Source organism: Saccostrea echinata, unplaced genomic scaffold, assembly GCF_033153115.1.
Source record: "Saccostrea echinata isolate AGI-Se365-2 ecotype Australia unplaced genomic scaffold, CSIRO_AGI_Sech_v1 ptg000050l, whole genome shotgun sequence".
Lineage (NCBI taxonomy): Eukaryota > Metazoa > Mollusca > Bivalvia > Ostreida > Ostreidae > Saccostrea > Saccostrea echinata.
In genome coordinates, this window is record NW_026889799.1 from 1,236,399 (window position 1) to 1,251,533 (window position 15,135).

Consider the following 15,135-nt stretch of genomic DNA (forward strand, 5'->3'; position numbering starts at 1 on the left):
AATTCTGTGACTTGTCAGATGCCGTTGAAAATCTTGTTTATAATAAATTTATATGTACTCCTAGCAGGATTATTGTATTTCATGAGTTTGTATATGCGTTTTATTGAATTCATGATATATTTAAACTCTTTAAAAGTTTGCGTCCTATCCCGGAACCCCCTCCAATTTCAAACCCCATCCTTTTAATTTGCCCGATTGGAAACATAAATAAAAGATTGAAGTGTATAAATGATTTACTTCTATTGAGAATAATTTCACCATTATTTTTTCAAAACATAACTGACAAAAACTTTCCTTCACCACGTAACGGAGAAGTACAGTTGCAGTGAAAGAGAGAAAGAGAGAGAATTTTTTTATATTAAAATTTTCAGACGATAGTTTGTTTATAGCTTATTTCCCACATTCTGAAAATGTATATGGCGCGGATCTAAGAAGTCTTAATTAGATTGCTTCCTCCACAGCAGGAATTCAATATTGCGTGCGCAGTTTCGGCTGATCATTCAATACTTCCGTACGCTGGTGATGGTTATTGCGTATTGAACAATTCCAATATGTCTTCGGAGGATAAAAGAGGGCGTAAGTATGCACATATTATTTTTTAATATTGTATATTTTTGGGAATTTAACTCTCTGTATTCTATTGTTCCTTGTATAACTTTTTGTCTGTATCAAAATCTAAGATGTAAACAAAACCTGAGTATTATAATTATACACACGTGGTTTCAATGAACCCTGTAATTCACTGAACATTAAAAAAATGGTTTTCGGCATGCAAAATTATTGTCATGACTGCAAAATTTCACTTTATTTTCCGTTGGCATTTATCTTAAGACTTCACAAGTGCATTGCAACAAGCCATGTCTTATTTATAACACATTTTCTGCCATGATAACTAGAGTATTGTAGAATGTTCTGGGAATATTGATTAACCCCATACTATACTGATGAATGAAATATTGTCGAGGTCATCTTCGAGATGGATCGATAGATCGAGCTTATTTGAAATTATCGTTCCAACCTACAATAATGTCGTTTACTAATTATTGAATAAGAAATTCATATGAGTACAGAACAATAAAAGGGTGACATTCTATAGATGAACAATTGAATTAACATGTCAGATAAACAGCATTGTTATAAAAATCACCCGTAAATCCTTGTCGTGGTCAAGGTGCGAAAATTACCTAATGGGATTACCTCTGTTTAACGCCAATTGATAATTTGATGAATTCAAAATGGTTCTCGTGGAATGTTAGATATTTTGCTAAACAAATTAAGGATTAGAAAGCTTTCATAAAAATTATAACAAACCGCAGCAAGAATAACTAAGTAACAAAACAGTAATTAAAATGAATGTGAACATTTAAAATCTTGTACTTTTTCATCACTACAAATGTCGATTACTAATTATTGAATTAGAAATTTATATAATGAGTACACGACAATTTGATTGTTTATTCGAATATAGAAACAGTCACACATTTTTGATTGCCATTGCATTGGGATAATAGGATTTCGAATATCAAATGTTAAAATACAATTTTTGAGAAGAAATCATGCATAACTTTAACAAACATATCTTTTCTGCAGCAAAAAAATGAATTAAATATCACAGTAATGATAGATCCTGTTCGTGTACCCTTGTAAACACTTAGATGAACACATTTAATTTTGAAAAAAAACCCATTAATATTATAGTGCCTTTATTTATTTTCTAAATAATGGCCATCCATCGTCAATTTTTTCTGTAATTTATTGTGGACAGCAGAAATTCTAGTACTCTAGTATCATCAAAATAAAAAAAGAGAGTTTCTGTTGAGGCCTATTGATATGCATTTAGAAAAGGAATCCAAAGGCTGATGACATGGACGTAAGTTTTTCTCTAAACAGTCACTTGTTCAATGATTTACTGACAATTGTATATCAAGGATATGATTCACATGAATTATGCCTTTTTTTAAAATCAATCCTTGCCTAGTGATCCTTGTATGCCGACTCTTGGGTGTGTCAGCCGAAAAATATAATACAGTGATCACTGCTGGAATTTTATGGCTTCGTTTTAGAAACTTGTCTCAGACACTTTGAAACCTAGGTTTAACAAACTGTGTCAGTAAATGGAATTAGGTTGTGACAAGATAAAAATAGGCAAAAACATGTATTTAATTGATCAGGAATTCCTCTCATAGTTGTACATCATTTTAAAATAAATTGATATCTTGGGTCATTTAACCTTATTTGATGCATCGTAAGTCCTTGTCAAGTATCTACTTAAAGTTCGTAACGATGAAATACTTTCACTTTCTTTATTTTTCTTAATTGTCAAAAGTTTTCTGCTGAACATCTTAACTTCAATTCGGCTTTAGGTTCATCAGGGTGTTCATCAAACCCTGAAAGTTCGTTCATTTGTTATCCAGCGCTATGTCAACCCAAAAGTAGATTACGGTCACCTACCGGTAATTTATGAATTTCTTGTATACGTTTAGAGCTCTATATCTATTGCAAACTATTCTGCTTAAAATTCCCAGCCTTGTAAGTTGATTTATTTTTTGAAATCAAAGAAAAAAAAATAACTAAGTGACCTTCTTTTGGATTTTGTGACTGTAAGACGCACACTCTCAATTTTTTGTTACCAAGCACTGCAGATAATATGAGCCCTAAAATCCCCTAAAATTGTTCTTTGATACATCTTCAAATATGAAAGACTGACAGCTGAAAAAATAGTATGATCCCAGTTCAATTTGTGACCACATTAAATCAAAAGTCAGGAATTGCAAGTACCTGCGTTTACCAAGACTTGTAAGTTGAGGTAACTTGGAATAAGTTTTAGTATAACCCAAAAGTAGGCCAAATTAATAGCTTTATTTGATTTTTTTAATCTGGTATAGTTAATGAGTAAGATTCCTTTTATGCTTATTATGAGTTATACAGGAACAACGAACTCTGCCAACTGGTGAACCTATTCATGCTTCTATTTTTTTTGTCTCTTCTGTTATTTAAAGATGAACGTTAAAGTTTCTAAACCTATGGGACTCTTGTTGGAGGACTATAAGAGTTTTATAGTAATTTTGCAACATCGATAAAAATTATATTTTTTCGTTATTAGCTCCCCCTTCGTACGACGAAGTAACCAGTCCTAGTTCCCAGCCTTTGTTTTCACAAGAGAACCAGTATAACCACTTTCAGCCACAAGGTGGCGTTCAGGGACAGTATCCTGGCTACCAATATCCACCAAAGGGTAATTCTGCTGGTCCGTATCCATATCAACACGTGCCGGGTGCGCCACAAGGATTAACTCACAATGTTGTGGTAAGACGTTATTTTTATTTAAAAAAATATCAGAACTACACTGTATGATGATATGCCAGTATCTTTACCTGCATCTTTGATTCCTTATCAGGTCAATCAGCCTTGTTCTGCTACCATTGTGACATCACGGCCAGTCAGACAGGACTGGACAGTGCCGGCTATTCTCTCTTGTTTGTGCTGTTTTTGGCCAACAGGAATTTTTGCAATATTTGCTGCTTGTAAGGTAATTGATAATATACTGTGATGTTTAGTGTTTTAAGTACTTATGTAGGAAGTACCGTTTTTATATAATTGAAAGATTATCAGTCAATGAAAACCTAGGAGATATTTGTGTAATTGTACAATATCAATGTAGTTAACCGGAGTTTCTTTGGCGGGTACCTGCAAAGTGAAAAACGAAATCGAAACAAAATGAAACGAGTTTAATTCGAAACCTAACGAAATAAAACGAGACGAAACCAAATGAAATGAAACGAAACCAAAATTGAAACCAAATGAAACAGAATGAAGATAAACGACCTTCAAGTTTTATATATTCGTATAGCGATCTAGCACTATAAAGTTACATCAATCTTCGAAGCAACTCTGGGTTCACATTATTGTTGTTGTTTTTATTTAAATTCTCTCTATCAGTTAACTTGCCAAAACTACAACACAATTAAAAAATAAATTATCAAGTGTACATTCTGTAGCTATTCATTCTACAATATATATATATTTGCTGTTTACAATTTGGTTTAATATTTCATGGGTCGTGCGGGACTTTTTAATGTATTTGAAGAATCGACAGATAAAAATTATACATAATTTTATTCTATATTTTTAAGACGAGTCATTTTTTTTTTTGGATTTTTTCTCTTTAAAGTACAGAGCGCATTTAATACATTAATGTAGTAATGGACATGAGGGAGGGTAATAACTGACTACATACATAAAAAATATTTGTGAAGCAAAAAAAAAAAAAAAAAAAAAAAAAAAAAAAAAAAAAAAAAAATCCAACTTTCTCGACGAAAGTTTTTTTTTTTTTTTAAACATTTACATATACAGAATTTGACTACACTGTAAACGATACTATATATATATATGCATGAATTGTGTGACGTTTTTCACAGTAATGTATAGCATATCTACGTATTAGTATTAGAATAAAACTAATGGTTGCATTCCAAAGGATAAAAGTGCATTTTTTTTTATTATTAACTGTATTGGAATGGATACACCCTTCACTTTAATACATGTAGTATTTTGACAAAAAATAATACGTGCAATGCGTTGACTTATCAACAATGTATACCAGGGTTTGGTAAAATGCTTTCTCGTTCCTGTGCAGTCAGTAATTTTAACTGACTCTCCTTCATTACTTTGAGCATTCCTTTTACAGAAGAGTAAAACGTGTATAATAATTTAAGCTTACTTGTTCTCGCTTGGTTTCGTTCGTAAGGTTTAGAAGAAAGGTTCGGTAAGAGCATAAAATTGGCCTCGTGAAAATCACACAGAAGTTCTTTTATTTAATTTTTCATCTGCTTTATACTGTTTTCCTTTTTTTGTTTATGTTAGCATATTTTAATTTATAGTGAACACAGAGATCAAAAAGAAATATTCAGATTTCTTTTTAACGTCAGTGTTTCTTTTTATTAAAGTATGAAGTTAGATTCAAAGCATCCATTGCAAATTCATATTACAGATGTAACATAATTATCTGTAAACCTATATTAAAATTAATTAAATCACATTACACAATAACAAAAATTGGAATTTTCTTCTGATTACCTCAATAAAACATTGTATGACTTTTTATAATTATCATTTTTTTCTATAGCAATTCCCTTAGGTTTTTATATTCAAATATGCCGGAATAATGCATACCTTTCAATAGATTTTCATAGACTTTTTACTTCTTTTATGTTGCAAATGTAAAAAAAAACAATCTGTCGAAATTAGTTTGAGACGGTTTTACATTTTCTCTAGATTGACAGGACTAGTCATATGTGCATGTACATTTGTAGACCCCTCGTCTTTCACTTGAAGTTTATTTTATTTTTGAAGGCGACTTTGTATTCAACAAAATCATCATAAGACTTAAGCTGCGGCTCAGGAAATCGCAACTTATATAAATTAGAATTTGCGTTTCTTGATCAACGATAAACTGATAAAAAGGGAACTCAACCCAGGGTTTTGACGGTTAGAAGTTTATAAAATTAACGTACATGTATAAAAATGTCATAGATTTTCTAATATATGTCTTTACGTTATTCAGGCTAACGCTGCAGCAGTAGAGGGAGATGAGGTGGAAGCGCAAGCGCAGTCAAGACGCGCACGTAGTCTTGTCGTCACTTCCGTTGTTATAGGAATTTTCATCATGATACTTTCTGCAATTTTGCGAACAATTGTTTATTCTAATTACTCGCGTCATTGAAAAGTATCGGACAGTTTTTAGTCATTAAAGACTTTATCAACAAGTACATAGTGGAATTTGATGAATTTAAATGAATTTGTTTTACAACTGGACTGTGAAATTATTTATTGTGAATTTATATTCAGAGGATTGTTTTTCTGTTTCAAATGAAACTGTTATCAAGATGCTTATACTGTTATGTGTCTGTGTGAATTATTCACACAAAAGATTACTTTTTTATGTACATCTGAATACATATATCTAGTCTGTAATGTTCCTTATTCTCCAACATTATACGTTAATTTAATATCTTATCATTGTATGTGTTCATTCTATTGAAACAAGCCATTCAATATGTTCTATAACTTCGAATATTATGCATTGCTAGATCATTTGTTATTGTACATGTATTAAGATTGTTGTCCTTAAAAATATACTCTGTGTAATATATCTGAATTCGCTGACTTTGGTAAAATAGTACATTTCACTTTTTTTTTTTTTTTTTTTTTTTTTTTTTTTGTTATTGATAAATCATGATTAACATGCATATATTCACTTGGATTTTTCTAACATTTTTAAAGAAAAAAACAAATATCTCATCTCCTTTCCTGTCTGTGTTCAAAAAATAATTTTAATATGTTCTTTCTAGAACTTGAATTCGTAACTCGAAATATTAGATGCAGTTATACTTGAATTATCTTTATACATGTTTTTGTAAATGCCGTACCCGTTTTTTCCTTGTTTTCAATATTTTTCAAATTTACTAAAAGAACTTAAGATAATACGCGAATCCTTTTTATATGGGAAAGAACCCAAATATGATTGATGCCAATGGCTAGGGAGTATTTATAATAGCTATATTTTTGGGCATAAAATCATAGTTAATTTCTCGAAAATCGTCACAGAGGAGAAATATCTGCTGGGTGGATATATACCTGTTTCAAATATTTATTTACGGTACATCGTCAACCAACAACACCTCGTCAAGGGGACTGCGGGTTTATCTACTGTGCATATCTGCTTAAAGTTGGATGACACCATAGCTATTGATAGAATGATCTTATATTTATAGAATGTTGTTTACTTAGTTGGATGACACCATAGCTTTTGATAGAATGAGCTTATATTTATAGAATGGTTACTTGTATTTACTTGTATTTGTTCGAGACTAAGGATTCAAGATATATCACGAACGGAGGTATCGTCATTTAGAAAAAAAAAAAAATTCGCTGATTGGTCGAACAATATCGATTGACTATATACACAACTGCGCCCATCAGCTGTAATTTTTGTTGAGATTTTATGCTCGTTTTAACCCTGTATTCAATTTTAGTTTTGGCTAGTTTTCTTATTTTCCAGCTAGGTCCTTGCTTGCAATACTGTAAAATCGTTAGATTTCGTGGTGGGTCAATATTGGTGGTATTATCCAGACGCTACATCCACGATTTCACACCCTCAATGAATTAATAAATGAGATTTTTACTGTCATATTTCCTTTTGTAAATAGGAGTGAATGCACGAAATTACGCCCAATCGAACTTGCAAAATTGAAGCAATCCACGGAAATTGCCCCCAGGAATTTTAATAATTCCACAGTATTTGGCCGAGATATACATATATGTCATAAGGAATCTATATTGCGGATATGAATTTGCACCATGCTTAGCAAATACACATCGTTCGGTACCTGTTTGTTAATTATTCTGTAAATACTTTCATTTTCTAAACAATTCCGAAATTTGAAAGCACCGTAGGCCAAAGATTCATGAGGAGAGTGGCGGATCAGAAACTCATGGCTAGCAAAGGTGAATCCAGACAGGCTACTGGCAGATAAATTGATGTTACAGGGATTTCAATAACCTCGTTTAAGATAAGCATTTTGTAAATTCTATAGTTGTTATAATGTCCTTTTTAGCAATTACATCCTATCAGTAGATCGTATTTTGGCTGATCTGTTTCATACTAATTGTTAGGCCTTTGTTTTTATACTTAATTTGACTACGGAGTTTTCAATCTACCTGATCAATACAGTACATAGGGCTCATGGCGGGTGTAACCAGTCGACAGTGGATGCTTACGCAGCCTGGACACCTGATTAGAACTCTGGAACTATAGCAGCCCACATTGTCATCTTTTGTGGCGTAACCAACAAACAAACAGTAAGTGTATACATGTGATTTTATATTCCTTTATATTCTATTAAAGTTCTAGGCATTAAATTGTGATTCTTTATTATATACAATACTTTATACAAAATATTATGATAAAATCAAAAATATATCCATTCATTAAAAAAGACAGTTATATTAAACAAGAGGCCCAAGGGCCTTAACGGTCACCTGAGTATAATGCAACAATTTAGAGGATCCATAGAGTATAAAATGAACTGAAAGGTGAAGCTTTGTTGCCCAAAAGCAAGAAAAATAGAGTGATCAGGATCAAAAAAATAATTAGTTTAGCACTCATTCACAGTTCATAAATTAGGTTCTAATCTGTTCCTCATTTAACACTTTCACCATACAGTAAATTAACAAAATATCACTGCTTCTGTACCATCTTAATGCCTTGTTGAAATCTCTTACATTTGCCTCTCTTGATCTTTCATGAACATTTAATAAGACAAGTTATTTTTGTCTCATTTTTATTGATCTATTACTTACAAGTCTACCTGATCATTAAAACTATGAAAGTACTTTTTGTATTATACAATAAAAATTCTTGCATAATTCTCTTATTCTATTAACCTTTCAAGTACATTATTTACAGTGATTAATTATCAAAAGTAAATGGCAAAGGGGAATAACTCCTCTCAGTAGATTACAAATTAATAGTGCCCTAGCTAGGACCAGAACACTTGACTAAATGGTCCAGATGTTCAAATATCTGGTAAAAATACCCTTCCTTATTAAAACTTTTACTCTTTTTGCCTCTGATATGCCCAGGTGCAGAGAAGATTTTTAAAGAAATAATGCATTTTTACTACAGATTCACTATATTATCAATAGAACCCCCCCCCCCCTTCCATCGAGAAACATCAGAGCCTCTCACCCTGGGACCAGAAGTTTGCACATCATAAGTAATCACTTTGTTTATCTGCTTAACACTGAGGAGCAGACAGGATTATTCTATAGAAATAATGCATTTCCACTATATTATCAAGAGCCCCACCCTTGAACCAGCACATCTGACCCAGGGGTCATGCAATTCACTACTCTGGAAGAAGCACTCTTGCTCATCATAACTATACACTAGCTTCTTTGCTTTTTAACCAGAAGCAGAAAAGAATGTTTCAGAAAAAAATTGCTTTTTCACTATATAATCAATAGAGCCCCCCCCCCCCTTTTCACCAGAACCCTTGACCCTGGGGCCATGAAATTCAAAAGTTTGGAAGACCAGGCATCCTTGCATATCGTAACAATGTACTTAGTTTGTTTAAATAATACCCAGGGGCAGAGAAGAAGAGTTTTAAAGAAATAATTCACCTTCACTATAGGATCTATATGGCCCCACCCTAGCACCAGAACCCCTGTCCCTGGGGCCATGAATTTCACAATTTTGGAAGAGGCATCCTTGCTTATCATAACAATGTACTTAATTTGTTTAAATAATACCAAGGAGCAGAGAAGAAGGTTTTTAAAGCATTAATGCATTTTCACTATATAATAAATAGAGCCCCACCCTAACACCAGAACCCCTGATCCAGGGGCTATGAAATTCACAATTTTGGAAGAGGCATCCTTGCTTATCATAACTATGTATTTAATTTGTTTCAATAATACCCAGGAGTAGAGAAGAAGATTTTCAAAGAAATAATGCACTTTCACTATATGATCTATATAGCCCCGCCCTAGCACCAGAACCCCTGACCCTGGGGCTATGAATTTCACAATTTTGGTTGAGTCACTCTTGCTTATCATAACTATGTATTTAATTTGTTTCAATAGTACCCAGGAGTAGAGAAGAAGATTTTCAAAGAAATAATGCACTTTTACTATATGATCTATATAGCCCCACCCTAGCACCAGAACCCCTGACCCTGGGGCCATGAATTTCACAACTTTGGTAGAGTCACCCTTGCTTATCATAGCTATGTATTCAATTTGTTTCAATAATACCCAGGAGTAGAGAAGAAGATTTTCAAAGAAATAATGCACTTTCACTATATGATCTATATAGCCCCGCCCTAGCACCAGAACCCCTGACCCTGGGGCTATGAATTTCACAATTTTGGTAGAGTCACTCTTGCTTATCATAACTATGTATTCAATTTGTTTCAATAATACCCAGGAGTAGAGAAGAAGATTTTCAAAGAAATAATGCACTTTCACTATATGATCTATATAGCCCCGCCCTAGCACCAGAACCCCTGACCCCGGGGCCATGAATTTCACAATTTAGGTAGAGGGCTCAATGCTTATTACAATCATGTCAACAGTTTGACTGCTTGATGTCCAGGAGTAAAGAAGAAGATTTTTAAAGATTGCATTAATTTTGGTGGTTTTAGCCCCACCCCTCAGGCCCCAGGGGGGCAGGGACCATGAAATTCACAATTTTTGTCCCCCTTCACCAACAGATGCTATATGCCAAAATTGGTTGAAATTGGTTGAGCGGTTTCAGAGAAGAAGCTGAAAATGTTTAAATGTTAACGCACGACGCACGATGGACGACGGACGACGCACGACGACGGACAAAAACGGATAGCAATAGGTCACCTGAGTGACTCAGGTGACCTAAAAAAACCCACAAACATTTATTCTAACCCATCGCTTGTATAATCTAATGATTACTTGAACAAAGCACATTTCAATTTAAAATATAAAACAAGCAAACAATCATGAATTAAATCAAGTTTGATTCTTAAGATTATGTACACTCGAAATCACCACACAACATTAAATTGTATTACACAAAAATCTCATTCTAGATCGCCATTTTTTTTAAAAGAGTAAAAAAAATAAATAAATTAAATACCAGGTACAATTGCATAAATATAACATTTGTGGACCATGCACTATATTTTAATGTGTATAACTCTATCAAACATTTGCGTTGAAGATAAACGCAAATAAATAAGTTTTACGGAAATTATGTTTACGAACCAAACGTTAACATTTTCACAACAGTAAACCTCGTTGCTACAGTAAATGATCAGATAGTTTTTTTTTTTATTTTTCAAAGGTAATTTTATTTGAAGCTGTTGCATTTAATGTATTATAAATAATTATTGCTATCAATTTGGAAATTATAAGCTATTGGGCGGTAGAAGATAGATAGTACATAGAGTCTAACCTATCCAATACAGAGATTATAATATTACATCCCAATACGTAATATGTCTTTGTAGTCATTCTCTGTGACCTCTTTTACATGTACGTTTATAGAAGCTGTGGAACGCATTATCATAATGATATTTCAAAACTTGTTCAGATAAAAGGATCTCAAAATACTCTCATAAACTAGGTAGAGATTTATAGCCATGAATTATGGTTACCATAACAAAATATCTTAAAACTGGTAAAAAAATGAAATATGTGAGGATACTCATCTCATACATATTTAAAATTACAATAAAGTTAAGTAAAGATAAAAAAATCAAAATAATGAAGATCTACATTAAGTATATTTTTACTATATTAAGTTATACTTTACTTGTGTATTTTTTTTCTTTTTTTTTTCCTTTTTCCTAGGGAAATGATGTTTTATGTACAGAAGAACAAATCTATTTCAAAATACTATAAGAGTGTTGCAGATCCTTGAAGACTAAGTGGACTTTCTCTCCAACAAACACATACGTATTTTATTTGTATCAATTTCGTGATCATGTGGCCCAAGAAAATGTTTCGGACAAGATATTTTTTCGGACTTTCTAATTTCTCGGTAAATGTCAGCCTCTCTCAAAAAGAATTTTTCATCCTCATCTGTGATTTCAATGTCTGTGCATGCAAAGCCCATATCATAGATGATTCCTCTGTGGAAGGTTTCTGTTATTTCCTTTATATATTTCTCTACTGTTTGTCTGATCTTCTTGACGCATTCTTCCTTCAGTTTCATTGTTTTGTCACGAGTAAAAACTTGCAATTGGATAGATGTTTTGCTGACGGCGATTGCAAAATAATGGCCATCATCTTCTGCCTTGTAAAATACAGCATTTTTGAAAAATGATTCTTCTTCGCAATTTTCCCATTTTTTTACGCAATTTACCACCAATCGGAAGAAGAAAAAATGGGGTAAATAAGATTTGAAGAAATACACCATCATGGATGATTTATGTTTTCGGTTGATTGCATCTTTTTTGTCATCAGGAAGGTCGGTACGGTTCATACTAGGAATGTAATAAATCTCTTCCTCATCCCTAGCGCCTACATGTGTTTCTATTCTTGTCATTAAGCCAAGTTTGTCCATGTATTTTAGAATGTCATCTTTATGACTTAAGTAAGATTGCCATAAGGAAACATGATGTTTATCAGTTTCAACACTCACATTCGTACCAAAACAATATACATCATTTTTGTCCTCGATACATTTCCATATTTCTTTAATGTAATGTCCAGTAATTTTCCCGGTATTAACAAATGGGTTCGTGTTGTCTATCCGAGCAAAATGCTTTTCGTCAGTTATGATGTATTTAAATGCATCAACAAACCACTGAACATCAATGATAATCGTATCCTTGAGTTTATCCACAGAAAAGTATATGATTTTTCCTATTTCATGTAAGAAACGGAGAACATCATTGAGATCAATGTCATCAATAGAAACAGTTACGGCCATTTCTTTCAATTGTTTCCTCTTTAAGACTCTATCCCCGTTTGCTTTCTTCTGATTAAGAATTTTCTCAAGTTCAAACCATTTCAAAGGAATCTTCTCGCCCCAATTTGGCAGTTTTTGTACTGTTTCTACGATACATTTTTTTACAAGGTCAATTGAGTTTTGCTGCATCTGAGTCAATGCTCCTGGTGGAAATTCTACTTCAAAATATTGAAATGGTGATATAAGCCTTTTCAAAGTTTGGTCCTTAGATAAACACGCTTCCAATTGGCTGTAAAATGTATCCGATACGTGCAAAGATTTGCCCTGCTAAGTAACAAGGAAAAGAATTAACAGATAAAAATACGAACGAATTCAATTACAATGTGCATTTACGAGATAAGTTTATTTTATTTTTCCTTTGTATCATTTTACAGAAACAGATATACCCTTCTCATTACATATGGATATCTAATAAGTAGAATACGTTAACATACCGTTTTATTGGTCAACAGAAAGACCTATAGAAATATTCAGACATTGCATATTATCTATGTGAATAAATAAAACTTTATGTAACATGTTCGGTTCATACTCGGAATGTAATACATCTCATCATCATAATCACCGGCCACGTGTGTCTAAGTTCTTGTCCTCAAGCCGAGTATTACTGTCTGCATGAGATTTATAGACAAAAATTACCAATGGGTCCTCTTCAAACAAGGCAGAAAACAATTGAAAGTACCTTTTATATAGCTTTATATAGTTTAAATATACCTATTCAATCATGCGATTCAAAACCAGAACATTTCTCAACCAAGCCCTTCCAAAAACACGAATCTTGTGGATTTTGTTATTTTTTCAAATGTTCTGACGACAGCAGACCGAAAGTTGCCTATGTGTATTGAAGACTAATACTTTGATCATCTTTCTGAATGTTTGGAGGGAAAAAAAGTGATGAGATACTCTTTCATGTTCAGTCTATGTCTCGATCTCTCTTCACAAGAAGAGATTGCATTTGAAAATGCAACATATTGTCACATACATGTATATGTAAGCAACCTTTGGAAGTAGATAGGGTTAAAAAAATAACTATCATTTAATGGTAAAATATATTGGCGCTGCACACAGTGAGTGCAATTTATAATAGCAATTTAAAAAGGTTAAGCGGGGGTATGCAAACTACTTCAATCCTGTCATAGCCCAGAGTATAGTCGCACCTAAGACTTGCATCACATGATGAGTGCTATTAGAAAATTCAAAAATAACAAAATATCATGCATTCCCGACAACATGGAGAGGTATAAAGGTTTTTCTCTTCATTACTTTCGTCTCATAGACTCATTGCAGTTTTTAAACGCTCGCCTCTATGGAAAGGTTAGTCAAAGAAGGATGGTCCAACTTTCAAAATTCGTCCAGTTATTTTCACAAAATAAACTAAAAACATTTTCATTTTAGGAAGGAGTAATCATTGTGACTTCGTGAGATTGCTTTCATGACATCAAGTGACTTCCAATCACATCAGTTTACAACAGATTTTCTGAGTCGGAGGCAATGCATGCTGTGAATGTTTGTGAATGTTTGCTAAACATTTTATTTGTCAAATATGGGTGACTTTTGCATAAAAACTGACGTACCTAGGTTGACAGACGTATTTGAAAACTTAAGAAAGATATAGATGGAGTCATATCACTTTATCTCTTGGAAATCTGGCAAGGCTAACAACCCAATGGTCTCTGATTATGACCACTGATAGCAAATACTTGGCTTATTTTTTTTTTTACCTATTTAGTAATGAACAATCTCTATCGAACGAGTATGCCAGTGCTTTTTTTCCTGGAAGAGTTTTATCTGTTGTAATCAACACAAAGAAGAAAATCTAAATGTCACGGATATTCCAGATAATTTTTAGACTGGATATATTCTGAAAGGTGACCTAAAGTACCCAAATTATCCAATATTTATAACAATGAATACCCCTTAGCCCTAATTTAATTATCCAATATTTATAACAATGAATACCCCTTAGCCCATGAAAATTAGACAATTACAGGGAAAAAAAGTTATCTCCTCATAGTCTCATACTCAAAGGAAAGTTGGTATCTAAAAGGAAATTTATCTATGCTTGGAATTGGTACACACTAGAGGGAGATTACACAGAGATTTCGTAAGGTGTGCGCCACGGCAAACTTTCAATGCTTCAAGATATTTATACTCAGTTTTCTTTCCCTTTGTTGAACAGATTCTGCATAATGCAGATTACGCTCGGGTTGTGATGTTGAGCACCCTCCGTAAATAACTCACAAATGTACTTGTCCTGTGTCGCATCCTGAATAATTTTGTCAATAATTAGCAACCTTCTTTTACGAGAAATAATAAACCTCTCCGATTTGATGTCTTCTATACCCCAATCCAGTACTTACGTTCATCATAGAGAGGCTGCCATCGATAATAAATCCTCAATATTTTTAAGGTGCAAGTTTTATGAATAATTTATTTAAGAATAGTAAGTATTTGATCCACTTTTTCCTGACATCATTGGTCCCGCGAGGATCATGATGAGGGGATATACAAACTTCAGATATCTTAATATCCAAATTTGAAGAAGGATGTAGAGAAGGAGGGCTGGGTAGGACTTCACTTTTGCCGTTGGCACCATATAGTTATCATTATCAACTTTGGTGAAA

The 15,135-nt window shown here is 33.0% G+C and overlaps 1 protein-coding gene across 1 annotated transcript; it reads left to right on the plus strand.

Annotated features, from left to right (window-relative positions):
• The first annotated feature begins 509 nt into the window (after window positions 1–509).
• LOC133203320 (proline-rich transmembrane protein 1-like) lies at window positions 510–6,157 on the plus strand. The gene is made up of 4 exons (XM_061339128.1): window positions 510–576; window positions 3,104–3,306; window positions 3,398–3,529; window positions 5,564–6,157. The coding sequence occupies exons 1-4, from the start codon at window positions 552–554 to the stop codon at window positions 5,720–5,722; spliced, it is 519 nt and encodes a 172-aa protein (XP_061195112.1). The 5' UTR covers window positions 510–551; the 3' UTR covers window positions 5,723–6,157.
• The last annotated feature ends 8,978 nt before the right edge of the window (window positions 6,158–15,135 follow it).